This window comes from Eurypyga helias, unplaced genomic scaffold (assembly GCF_000690775.1).
Source record: "Eurypyga helias isolate BGI_N326 unplaced genomic scaffold, ASM69077v1 scaffold18264, whole genome shotgun sequence".
Classification (NCBI taxonomy): Eukaryota; Metazoa; Chordata; class Aves; order Eurypygiformes; family Eurypygidae; genus Eurypyga; species Eurypyga helias.
Window position 1 is genome coordinate 1 of NW_010244512.1, and position 13,015 is coordinate 13,015.

The following is a 13,015-nucleotide window of genomic DNA, read 5'->3' on the forward strand; positions in this document are numbered from 1 at the left end:
CAGCAGCCCCGCTGTTTCCCTCTCCTCGTGCCTGTCTCCAAGATGGGGAGGTCAGGCCCTTTGTGGAGCATAAGTCTGGGCCGAGACCTGTCCCTGGACCGTCCGCACGGCCCTGTCAGCTGCTGCTGTGTCTGGAACTGTGGCAGTGGGGCGGCCGGTCCCCCTGTCTGCCTGGGCTGGGTGATCCGGTGGCCGAGGCCAGCCTTCTGGGCATGGTGGGGCCTCGCGCCCCCTCGTTCCCTCTCTGGGTGGGGGTCTAGAGGTTAGGGCAGGGGCTGCAGGTTTGATTAGGCTCTTGCCCTGTCAGCCGTGGGAACAAACAGGAGGGAGAAGGGTGTTTGGGCTGGGATTGCAGTCACTCTTGAAGTGGGACAGGCTTAACTTTTTGTGTGCTGGGGAGAGGATTGCTTATAACTTTGCTTGAGAACTGTGTGGGACTGCCCATACACAGTGGTGTGTGGAATGCTTGTGGATTGTATTGGATGCTGGCGCTGAATAAAAGAGCGAGCACTGTAGGCAGAAGGATGGGGAATGCCGCTGAGACCGCCAGCTTCATTTGGCCAGAGGCTCAGAAGGTTCCAGTGGTGTGTGTGACAGGCTCTTCTCTTCTCAGGTGAGCCCTCTGCTGAGGGAACCAGCACTGTGCTCCCAGGTCAGGGAAACATGTCCCGTCGGAAACAGACCACTCCTAACAAAGTTCACTGTGAGTATGACATTACACAGCCCTGTGGGATCCTTGCCCTAGCTGGATTATTGTGGAGTGAGACGGGGAGGAGGGGAATGATGACAAGGGACAGTCTGGGGGGAATGGTGGTTATTCATGTTTCATCTTGGGGACTGTGAGAAGAGAAACTGAGCTCTGTGCGTCAGGGGAGCTGGCTGTGTCCTGGCGTGGCAGGACAGGGGTAGGCTTGAACAAACAACTGATGCTGTAAAGGTAGGTGTGTATGTGCAGGGCCTGTAGCTGTGCTTTGCGTTCACACTGTCATGAGCGCAAGTTAGTGTACAAAGAAATGTGACTTCAGGGCTCTGGCCCATCTGGGGTAGCAGAGGTGGTGAGGTAGTCTGAGTGTGCAGCTTAAAGCCAGGAATTCCTGGGTTCTGATATTTGCCCTCCCACAGACTCAACTGACTGGCTTTGGAGATGTTACTTAAGCTCACTGTACCTCAATTTCCTACCAGATAATGTAAGTAAAGCCATTTGCTCTTTCCTTGCAGGGAATGGGCTGTGGTAAAGTAATTTACTGGACAGATAAATGCTGTCAGATCATTCATGAGCTGAGCTGATAGGACAGATCTCTTTCTCCAGGATTGTCAAGACCCTGGGTTAGGGTTAGGTAGTGAAAGGGCCGAAGATGCTGTGCACCAGCACTTCTTGTGGGCAGGCTACGGAGGAATGTTAGCGGAGCTGGGAGGCACGTAGGGGTGTTTGGCTGCAAAGGGGAAGCTGCTCATACAGGGCTTTTGTTTGACGGAATGCAGCAGAGGGATGTTGGGGGGATTGAAGCTATACCATTCTGCATACCCAGCTGTGGCTGGAGACATGTTTGGAATTTGGGCTGGAATGAGGGAAAACAAATTTCCAGTTCTGTAGACATGTGAAAGCAAGGCTGATGAGAGGGCTCTAGGTATTGCTAAGCTGTCGTAGCTGTCAGCAGTATGGGACAGAGAGCTGAATGCTGCAGCCCTAACACTGCCTCACTTGGCTCGTGCTGCTGGCTTGCATGTCTTTCTCTGTGCTGCCTGTTTTGTGGGGGTACAGCAACAGGAATCTCTGCATGCTGTTCTCTGTACTAGGGGAAAATACAGTGATGCAACCTAACGCTTTGCACACTTAGCAAGTGTGCTGGGGAGAATTATCTCTGTCTGGGACTTGAAAGCCCCACTGGCTGCTAGAACTGTGCATTGGAGAGCTGACAAAGCTTTCTTTGGTGGCTAGTGTAAAGGCCTTGAGGAGTGACTTTTGGCATGTGCACTGGCTTGTGCTCTCCAATTCCTGCTTCTGGGCCCTGGGTTCAGGAGTGGACAGAGTATAGCTTTGATTTGCCCCATAGTACATTAAGGAAGACAATTCCAAAGTCATTAAATAAATTCAGTATGTCCTGTGATGCTAGTAACACATCTTGTGTCCACACACATTTGCCTCCAAGAGTGCCCAGATGCTGCCATTTAGATCAGACTTACACAAGGAATGCAGTCTCCCCTGGTGTGGAGCTGTGGCCTCGTGTATGGAAACCAAGGGCTACAACAGCTCTAAAGGTGCAGGTAGGGTTTCCGTGATCTTTAGGCGAGCTGTTTTCTGCACCCCACTGTGTAAGGGTCATGTTCTTCAGAAGCTTGTATTCTTATACACAAAGCTGTACATGTTATGGGGTTCAGTTGTGCACTGTTTTCAGAGTGAACATTGCTTTTTTTATCTGCAATACAAGTGACTGTCTCCAGTTTTGGATCTGACAAACATGCTACCAGCAGGCATGAGGTTGAGGTTATGGCATCTGGTATGCGATAGAGAGGAATTCTGGGATCTGTTCACCTCCTTCACATGCGGTACATTGCTACAGAGCACCTCTTCAACAGGAGCAGCAAGTAGGACCACAAGAAAATAAAGGGACTGAAGGATACCAGGAAAATGTCAGTGGCAATGTCTCCACCTTGGGATAGAAAATCTTGTCTGTCGTATGATGAACACCACCAAATCGTTGGGACTTCTCTGTCTATCTAGCCTGCTGTGTGTCTGGAAGGCCCAGAAATGCCATGCAGTGCACTGACGAGGATAATCGGAGAGAGCATCAGCTCCAAGAAGTGTGTGAGCCAGCAGAGTGAGAAGTCAGGCTGAGACATAGCAGACACGTTACTGAGACTTCTTCACAGGGACTGAAGTGGTTGGGAGGAGAGGAATAAAAGGGACAGCAGGTATGCAGCTTTTTACGCAGTTGTCTGCAGCTGGGGTCTGATTTGGCAGGCTGCGGGGCTGGGAAGGTGCTTCTTGGATTTGCACAAATACCACTCTGAATATCTAACTGGGTGAATTTGTGGGAGGACGGTGCCTACTTCTTCCTTGCATGGCTGCTCCATGTTATCTTCCTTCTTGGATTCACTAGGGCAAGCGACAGCTGCAGTTCTCCTCTCCCTGGCTTGCTCGGTGCCACCTCTTTCCAGGGTTACTTTCCAGGCTTGGCATGGCCCTCATTTAACCCTGCTCACACAACATGGTTTGCTGTCCTCACTTAGCACAGAATCACTGTGTTTGGCATGCAGAGCGACCGGCTGGGAAGCTGTGTGTTACAAGTCAAAACCAGTTTCAAATGGAAGCTGATGTGTTAAGGAAATGCAAAATCACACAGAAACAATGGTAAAAATGACTGTTGTGTCAAAAGTCGCATTGGGCATGATGGCCAGTCCTTCACAGTTTTAATTGTAGTCATTTCCCCTTTGGCAGGGCTGCAGCAGTAATTGGCTCAGTAATTTAATTTTGTTTTGCCACATGGTGCATGAAAAACACGCACACCTGACAAAGTGTCAACAGATAAAGCTGTAATACTGGAATGTACTTACTGCATTGCCCGTTCCACACTGAACTGAAAATCACAGTACGTTCATGTTGTCCCTGTGGAGATATCTTAATTAGTTCAATCTGGTCTTTATTTTCTCCCAGAGTCTAAAGTATGAAATCTCTCTAAGCAGTTCATCTCATCTTGCATTCAAGCCCATCCATTGCTGCACTGTCACTCCATTGGATATTGGCTACTCGCTGTTCTTGTGCTTGCCAAAAATGCACTGCAGGCGGTAGCGTGTGCTTCTATTTGCTGTCCTTGCTGTCCCATGAGCTGTTTTTCTTTGTATTGCTCCTACCCTTTGCAAGGGATGCTTATTTTAGAACTCTTCAGAACAGCTTTTGTTAGTCAAGTTAATTCCCACTTCCTAGATCTATCTATCATGGTCCAAATATCCTGTTAATCCTTATTTCCTTCCCTCTCCCTCTGATACACACACATTCTGTGCTCTTCGGTGTTCCTTCAGTTCTGCTGTCTGTATTCCTGCTTTGAAGGGAAAGTATCTTGCAAGGAGTAGTTCCAGTATTCAAATCCAAGCAGAAATGTTACTTGCATCAAAATCCTTGATTCTTAAAGGGCTCTGTGGGCTGCCATTGTTAACCCTTTCAATTGTGTTGTTTTTCATTTCAGTAACCACTACAGCAGTGTGGACAACCCAGAATAGCGATGGGGCAGGTGGACTAGATCCACAGTGGTGGAAAGACTTGCAGATTTCAGGTCCAGGAAAGGAACACAGAGAAGACCTACATGAACAGGGACTTTAAATTGATGTACAAGGAGGGAATGAAGTGATTAATCTCTGAGAGATCTTTCTGTTTAGGAAGAAAGACAGGGGAATGATGCGGTTTCTTTTGATTTTCTTTTGTGGATTTTGGGGTGGGGGTTGTTTGTTTGTGTGTTTGTTTTCCAGAACACCTGAGAGTTACCCTGCATTCATACAGTTCCAGAAGGGAAGGGCTCAGGAGTAAAATCCTTTCTGGCTACCAAGTTGATACACCACCAGATCCTAGCAGTCCTACCTGCCCCCGTTGCACAGTACCACAGGGCTGCCCCCCACCTCCACAGCTGCGCACCTGGCACCCCACTCACAAGATTATGGAGAGGAGAACTGGAATGCAAAGCAGAGGCATTTGTATGATCTTTCACTGTCCTACGTCTCTAGCTGTTTGTAAAACAAATACAGTGACTTGTTTTGGCGTTGTGGTCAGCCTGCAGCCCTTTCTGTATTTAATAAAGAAACTTCTGGAGAAGAGTCTGTGAATTCAATACTGAGCATAACATCCATTACTAATAGCAGTGATCCTAAAGTTGTTGCCTGTCTTATTCCCTTTCCAAATGAATGTAAGTGTCTGCAACAGGGGGTGGAGGTGGGGGTGTGTCTGTGTGTGAGCGTGTGTGTGCAGAAACAATGAAAGTATAACCCTGTACCTGTCAAACATTAAAGATCTGAAGCTTCGTGAAAGTAGAACTTAGGATGGACTAAGTTCTTTTGGAGACAATACTAGTTTGATATGCAAGAAATTCTGTGTAAGCTGAAGATAGCACTGTAAAAACTTTGTCTTTCCCAATCTCACGATGCCTTTTAGGTACAGGCTAGCAGAGAACACATGAGGTCTGCTACCAGCACTGGGTTGGTTACCAGTTTGCCTTTCTGGCTGGCAGCTGATAGTGCTCTGCACTGCACTGAATCAGCACCGAGTTCTGGGTGTGCTGTACAGGAAGGCGCTGAATCAACGCCAACTGGGTTCTGGGTGTGCTGTACAGGAAGGCCACTGCCAGGCACGCTTGCTCTCTTGGTTGCTGTGATTGATGACAGTGTTCCTGGTAGGAGTTCCCTCCTCAGTCACCTCATATACAGAGCACAGTTGTTAAAATCCTGCAGACTGCATGTGTATCTGAACAGGAACCTGCCTGCCATTAGACTCCAGGCTGCTGCTCGGTGGAAACATTAGCCCTCAGGGAGAGGAAAGGGGGAAGAAAACAAACACGTAACTGCTTCCACTAGCAGTTACGGTGGTGTTTGGGAATCCTGTTTAGTAACTCTGTCACAGGTAGCATGTCTCTTTTACATCTGTCCTGTATTCTGCATGTTTCCTCATTTCACCATGGTTCTTCTTTGTGTTGCTTTTTTGGTCTTTGGGCTTTTATCCTGGTGGTTTGTGGGTATCTGCTACTTGGAGAGGCACTGCAGTTCTGTCGCGTCTGCTGTTCACACAGTCCGTATCTCAGTCCCGGTCACCGATGTGAGGTTGTGGTCCAGGCGTAAAAGCAGCACTCCAGATTATGGAAAGCGTTCAGTACTGGAATGGCTTCTGATGGGGATACATGCGTCACAGCAAACACCATGGTACCTGCTGCTTTCAGTGACAAACAGATTTAGGGTGCTCCTTGGCACCTCTTTTCAGCCCGCATGAACTGGGTTCTCAAGCCACCTCTACAGAGCCCTTTCCAACATTGCTGAAACAGAATGATAAATGCCTTCACATGCTTTTGGAAACCTCCATGGGGATGTTGGGAACTAAAACTCTTCTCCCACACTCTCCGTGAAACTTCTGAAGGTCTTTGAAATCTTCCATAAACTACTGCTTTTTAAAGCACTGCCAGAAATTGAGAGGTGAGCACAGAAAGGCAGTGGGAGTGTGAATACGGGGCAAAGCTGGCTGACGTGGTTTAGCGTGTGGGAACGTGCCTGTCCTTGTAACAGGACCGGTGCGCTCTCAATGGATCAGGAATTCCATTCCCTGGTTATACTGATGCCAGCTGTGGCCCTGTATTAAAAGGGTACAATTTTGTTCCAAAAGCTTTTGTTTTACATGACAAATGCGCTGTGTCTTCCTTAGCTTTTTTGCATTGATGCTTTGAGTGGTTCTCGAGCGCTTACAAATCCGTTGATAAATTTAACCCAAAAGCTAGCTTGATGGGAACTTCGGCACCTTGTCCCAAGCACTTCCAGCTCATCCACTGAGAGAGGCAAATCATGACTACACCTGGAACAGTCATTTGCTTGATTTCATATGAAAATTAATGGTTGCCTTCTATTGTCATTCTTTAGAAACAGAAGTTCTTAGCACAAATAATTGCCTTTTTTCAGCATGTTTGCCATCCCCTATCGAGTTGAGGTACTAGCAATCAGTGCCTTTCAGCAAAGCAGACTGTAAGCAATCCTAAACGAGCATCTCAGCTTTCTGGGTTCATTCCCTTAGTTTTTGGTTTTCAGCATATGAAGCATCGCTGAGATTTGGTTCAGCCAGGGCCACTCCTGGCCACGGCAAGGTAGTGAAGCAGGTTATCCCTCGTGTAAACAGGAGAACACCAGCTCCAGGCACAAACACCTTGAAGGGCAGCTTGTCCTCAGTCCTCCTGGGACAGAGGGTGGTGATGGAGCACACCCAGGACAACCCCTGGTTTTACAATCACTGGAGAGCAGATGAGGTGCCAAGCACCCAGGGGGATACTATTTTTGTGCAAGTTGCCTGTTATAGCAGGGAATAGCACTTGATTTAGAAGAGCCATATAGCACTGTGTCTGATTTGGGATGCTGTCACAATCCCCAAGTGGCTTCCCCCCTCCATCTCCCCCCAAGCTGTGCTATAGCTCCATTGCTGGATAGTTCAGTAGCAGAGAAAGCCACCTGGCTACATATAGCAGCTATATGGGATCTCAGGGGTTTTTGGTGGATAAAGTGGCACATAAAGAGCCTGATGAAGGACATCTCCACTAGTAAGACTATTCTAGGCACAGGGACTGGTCACATCAGCAGGTACAAGAGGCTGGTGTTGTAGGGTAGGCAAGCAGTACTTAAATGCTCTGAGAGGTGACTTCAGAGGTTCTGCACAGCGCAGGTGAGCAGCCCCACACTTGTGTTTTTGGCAAGTTTTGGTGGTGAAAGCAGTGGAACAACACCAATCTGACTCTCTGTCCTTGTGGCTGCCAGGGGAGCAAGTCTTTGCAGGGCTGGAGGAGCAAGCCCGCCAAGCCATGATGAAAAGCAACTTTCCTGGAGCTCTTGGGGACCAAAGGCCAGCCCTTCACCCGCTGCAAGACCCCGACTCCAGCAGCAGTGAGTTCTGCCCCTTCCAATAACAGCAAGGTAGTGGACTGGGGAGACTTTGACAAGGGGCGAGGCGCTGCACAGCTCGTGGGGGTGCTCTGAGGACCATCTTACCCATCTCCTTCCTCTGGGTTAGCCCTTGGCTCTTAGTGTCAGCAAAGAGCAAGAACAGGGCTGCTCCCTAAGGGAAGGCAAGCCCAGAGCCAAGGGCCACCACAACACAGATTGGGCTACAACCTCACTGCTGGGATGTAGCCCCAGCTTACCAGAGCAGGGTGGTAACAGCAGCAGGTCCAGTAGTCCACAAGCAAGGCAGGGTAACAGGCCAGGTCCAGGGACTCCACAGAGCACTTAAGGACTGAAGTGCCCCAGCCTGAGTTTAAACGGAGCCCCTGGTCAGAGGGTGTGGGTAGAGGCCCCAGGTGACGCTGGTTGGGACAGTTAAGGCCTATGAGTGCCCTCAGGGTCCTGACGCTTGGAATAACTGTTCTGCATGTTCCAGGTGGCAGCGATGATGAGGAAACCACCCAGGATGAAGTTTCTTCCCATACATCTGAGGAGGATGGCTCAATGGTGAAAGTGAAGAAAGAATTAGAGAATGCAGAACAACCTGTGGCTGCAGCTCCACTGATGAGAGAAAATGAGGCAAGTGTGTACTGGCTCTGCGCTCACCTTAGGCTCCCAGGGAGACAGAAGGGTACAGTCTGAATACCTCCTCTCCTCACCGTAGTTTATCTTTTTCTCCCTCCTATCTCCTCCAAGCAATGTCTCCTGGCAGGAGGAAAGGTGTGAGGAGCTCTTGTTATCAGGAACAGGAGATAGCCAGCACAAACTGCTGCTCCCCTGGCTGGCCGAGTGTGCCCCTTTCCTTTGGTTCTGATGCCTTTCTCTGACCGACTTCCCCATCCCTTCTGCTACGGAGCAGGCCTGGCCTACCAGAGCCACTGTGCTGGTTTTAGTCAGGACAGAGTTAATTCTTCACAGTAGCTGGTATGAAGCTATGTTTTTGGATTTGCCCTGAGAATAGTACTGATAAGGAGTTTATTAGTTGGTGCTAAGGAGTATTTGCACCATTTCAAGGTCTTTTCCAACTTCTGATACTGCCCTGGTTCCCAGCTTTCTCACTACAAGCATTGTAGGGACACACACAGCTCAGGCAGCCAACCCAAACTGACCAAAGGGGTGTTTTGCTCCAGAGCACTTAAGCAGGGAGTGGTCCGGGGAGCTATAGCTCCTTTGCTTACTTGCTTGTTAGCTCGCTGGCTTGCTGGTCGGTTAGTGAGTCGGTGGGTCGGTTGGCTTTCCCGGTCGTGCCGTCGCTTGTGGGGCTCGCTCGCGCTCTGCTGCGATGGCGCTCGGGCTCTGGCTCTTGGGCTCCCAGGCGCTGACTCTGGCTGCTCAGGACCTGGCTGGGTATTGGTCAGCAGGGGGTGAACAATTGTATAATGTGTTTTATTTTCTATTATTTTAATTACTTATTAGTAGTAGTATTGTCAATATTATTAGTATCACTATAATATTAATTTATACTTAATTATTAAATTGTTATTCTCCTCCATTGGAGGAGGAGGTGGGGGGATTTGGGTGACTCTGTGGTACTTAATTGTGAGCCGAGGTTAAACCATGATGGCTGGCAAGAGCCTGGCTGTGAGTGGAGGCCATGAGGCCTCTGCCTCTTCTCTCCATGACAGTAGGAGTTTTGCTTAGGGGCTGCATAAGGTTTTGGACTGCAATAACACAAACCAGCCTCAGCAGGACTGGGCACACAGCCCTTGATCTGGTCAAAGCCTGCCTGCAGTGTTGACGAGACACTAATGGAGGGTGGGGTGGCTGTGTGCGGGGATCTGTCTGCCTTACACAACGTGGCTTTTCCTTCCTGTAGGTGCCTGAGAGTTTGAGTGCTGACCCCATGGTGGGACTGTCACAGTGTCCCCTCTGCCAGCTGGAGTGTGGGAGCAGAGAGCAGCTCATTGCTCATGTATACCAGGTAGGGGATAGTTCCAACCTGTGAGATATCTCTGGTCTTAAACCCCTCCAGCTCCCTTAAACCCCAAATCCGGAAACAACCCAAAGCACAGGGTGGCTTTATTCTGGTCTTGGCAGTCACAGAACTGAGCTTGTAGCCAGGGTGTGATTGAAGCTGAAAGAAGTAAACTATGACCAGAGGGTGTCCTGGGGAAGGAATCAGCAAGGCACTGGTCTGCAGATCTGGAAAACACAACTCTATCCCAAGGCACTTTCTGCACACAGTTGCAGGCTAAGACCAGGCAGTTCCTTCAGATTAAACATGGAAGAAATTTTTACACCATTCAGTGAGATAATAAACCCTCCTCCTCTTAATCGCTCAGTTCTTTATTTTGTACCTTTGTCACAGTTCCCACTGAAAAAAACTGTTCTTCCTCTGAAATTATTCCAGTATTGCAGGAAATCTGTGCTGGAATCCCACAGGTTTTGTTGTCAGCACTCTGTTCTCAGCACATCAAAGTCTGTAAGAGTGAAGCAGAACTGAATTGGCCACTTACCTGCACCAGCTGACTGTCTCCATCTGAGCGCTTCCTCACCAGCATCCTGCTTACTCTTAGTCCAGTCATGCTCTGTCCAGCAACAGCAGCTCCAGAGATGCATTTCTGAAAACAAGGGTCAGGTCTTACAATCCAAGTGTTTTGGCCTTATCATTTCTCTGCACTGCAGTGGCACCATAGAAAGGTTTCCTCCTTGCTGTTTGACCTGTGACACCCCATATGTCTTGAGCTTGATCTAGGAGCTGTCAGACAGAGGGTGAGTGGTAACGGGTTCTCATTCCAAGAGGCTGAACTGAACGGTTTGCCGTATCCGCTGAGTATCCGCTGAGCAGACTGGGCGGGGAGCTGGGCAATTCATAACTAACACGGTGGTTATTTTGCAGCATACCGCAGCTGTGGTGAGTGCCAAGAGCTACATGTGTCCTGTGTGTGGGAGAGCCCTCAGCTCCCCGGGATCCCTTGGGCGACATCTCCTGATCCACTCAGAGGACCAGCTGTCAAACTGCGCGGTGTGTGGAGCACGCTTCACCAGCCACGCCACATTCAACAGGTCAGGGTCACTGGGCTGGTGAGGGGGCTAGGGTACCCGCATTACAGATGAGGTGGGTCGCCTTAAATGACACGGAAGTCATGGCTCTGGACCCACTGAGGCCTGCAGGAGAGTTGCGAACACCCCCAGTGAGTGATTCCCTCGATCCCTTCCTGCCTGCAGCTCTGCATCACCTGCTAAGACCTCCACAGGCTGTGCTGCTGAAAAGGTGTTCCTTAGCTCTGTGAGGAACTAGAACTGGGCACTGGAGAACAATCTACTACTACCCTTACCCAGCAATCCACCAGAGTAGGTCTGTACTGCCCAGATGGGTTCATCATTTCCAGAGCAGGACTACAGGCAGAAACCAAAACGTTCCTTGTTTGTGTCCAGCCTGGTGGAAGATTATCCACTGACTAGTGAAATAGGGCTGAAAGGAGAAATCTAGATCTGACAGGGAGGAGCAGTTTGCTGGCTAATTCCTGCTCGTGTGCTCTTCCAACCCAGACACTGCCCTGGGCCAATCCACTTCCTACCCCTGGATATGATGTGGCTTCATTTTATATATTCGGACATGTTTGTGGGCAGGAATAGTTCAGCGAAGGCCTCTGTCGTGGGGAGTGGTAGGGGCACTGTTCATTCCAGCCCCTGGGCGGTCTGGGGACTCTCTTGTCAGCACCAAGTCTCTGACTCTCTGTCTTTTCTGCTTTCCAGTGAGAAGCTGCCAGAGGTGCTCAGTGCAGATCGCCTGCCGGCACAGGGCGAGGGCCCCTCCGGTGTTGAGGGGAAGGACATTGCCTTTCACACCCCTGTGTATCCTGCAGGCATCCTCTTAGTATGCAACAACTGTGCTGCTTATCGTAAGCTGCTGGAGGCACAGGCACCTGGCATGCGAAAGTGGGCACTTCGTCGGCAGAACGAGCCCTTGGAAGTGCGGCTGCAGCGTCTGGAGCGGGAGCGCACGGCCAAGAAGAGCCGGCGGGACAATGAGACTCCCGAAGAACGGGAAGTGAGGCGTATGAGGGATCGAGAAGCTAAGCGCCTGCAGCGCATGCAGGAGACAGATGAACAGCGGGCGCGGCGGCTGCAGAGAGACCGGGAAGCCATGCGACTGAAACGTGCAAACGAGACCCCAGAGAAACGACAGGCCCGGCTCATCCGGGAGCGTGAGGCCAAGAGGCTCAAGCGGCGCCTGGAGAAAATGGACATGATGCTCCGGGCGCAGTTTGGCCAGGACCCCTCTGCCATGGCCGCTTTGGCAGCTGAAATGAACTTTTTCCAGCTGCCAGTGAGCAATGTGGAGCTGGAGAGCCAGCTGCTGGGCAAAATGACCTTTGAGGAGCAGAGCAACAGTGCGCTGCATTGAGCTACAGCCACGGACCGTGCCACCGCTGCTGCACCGGCCACGGGTGCACCGGCAGGCTTCTACACTGGGGAGGCTGCTGTGGGTCCCTGGCTGACTCTCCCTGACAGATGGTTCTGGTTTTCTCCCGAACACGGGAGAACAGAGCGGGGAGATGTCTGCCAAAGTAGCCCTGATGGGAGCAGATTCCAAGGATACAGTCTGCTCTGGGGGCCAAGTCACAGTCTGTGAACAGAGGGAAAATAAATTAATGTCCATGTTTATTTAGTCCCCTTCTTTACCTTTGGTGCTTTGTCCTGTTCTTGGACCCTTGCACATCGATGGGTTTGGGTGCGTGCAGATGTGCTGAGCCTACCTCACTAATAAGGGATCTTGTTTACTGCAGCATGAATTACGGAGCTGAGGACTTTGATAGTCCCCGACTCCTGCAGGAGTAACTCCCTCGCAGTTTGTGCCCATAAAAAGGAAGTGAAGGAGGATGTTGTCTCCCTGGAAATGGCTCTGTACATGCTTTCTCTTTATCACTGTCATGTGCTTATTTGCAGTAGCATCCATGGGAAAACTAAGAGAAAGCCGAGTTCCTGTTCTAAGATACCCCATATGTGCACACGCTTTATCACTGTCATTATGTGCTTATTTGCAGTAGCATCCGTGGGAAAACTAAGAGAAAACCAAGTTCCTGTTCTAAGATACCCCATATAAACACTAACAGGAAGGCTGGCTGAGGTAAGCAAACAGAAGTTTGCTGGTTTACTCACAAGTTAATTTTCACTTAAACAGCATTTCAGGTTTGCAAGTGAAAGAGCTGCTGACCCTCAGCAGCAAAACTAATGACAGGAATGTGGAAAAGGGGTGAGCTGGGGAGGACTCAGGGAAAGCTACAATAACAAAGTCTGGAAAAACCTGTCAGAGGATATGGAATTCATGCTTTCTTTAGTTTAGTCAAGAGGTAGACAAGGCAAAATGTGATCATAACCAGGCGATCAGGCCCAGTCA

The 13,015-nt window shown here is 49.9% G+C and overlaps 1 protein-coding gene across 4 annotated transcripts; it reads left to right on the top strand.

The window, feature by feature from the left end:
• Window positions 1-625: 625 nt before the first annotated feature.
• Window positions 626-12,276, top strand: ZNF821 (zinc finger protein 821). Of its 4 annotated transcripts, XM_010149785.1 has the most exons (7): window positions 664-703; window positions 7,489-7,618; window positions 7,690-7,698; window positions 8,115-8,256; window positions 9,497-9,592; window positions 10,511-10,677; window positions 11,371-12,276. In XM_010149785.1, the coding sequence occupies exons 1-7, from the start codon at window positions 664-666 to the stop codon at window positions 12,020-12,022; spliced, it is 1,236 nt and encodes a 411-aa protein (XP_010148087.1). In that variant the 3' UTR covers window positions 12,023-12,276. The 4 variants fall into 4 exon arrangements, with proteins under 4 accessions (XP_010148088.1, XP_010148087.1, XP_010148090.1 ...); XM_010149786.1 differs by lacking the exon at window positions 7,690-7,698 and having other exon boundaries at window positions 626-703; window positions 7,489-7,614; window positions 8,108-8,250; window positions 9,488-9,592; XM_010149788.1 differs by lacking the exon at window positions 7,489-7,618 and having other exon boundaries at window positions 664-707.
• The last annotated feature ends 739 nt before the right edge of the window (window positions 12,277-13,015 follow it).

What these genes read in the sequence shown, in the direction of transcription:
- ZNF821 (XM_010149785.1), top strand. Translation starts at nt 664, where the DNA reads ATGTCCCGTCGGAAACAGACCACTCCTAACAAAGTTCACT. An exon ending in CACTCCTAACAAAGTTCACT is followed by an intron (nt 704 to 7,488) that starts GTGAGTATGACA and finishes TGTGGCTGCCAG; the next exon opens with GGGAGCAAGTCTTTGCAGGG. An exon ending in AGCCACGCCACATTCAACAG is followed by an intron (nt 10,678 to 11,370) that starts GTCAGGGTCACT and finishes TCTGCTTTCCAG; the next exon opens with TGAGAAGCTGCCAGAGGTGC.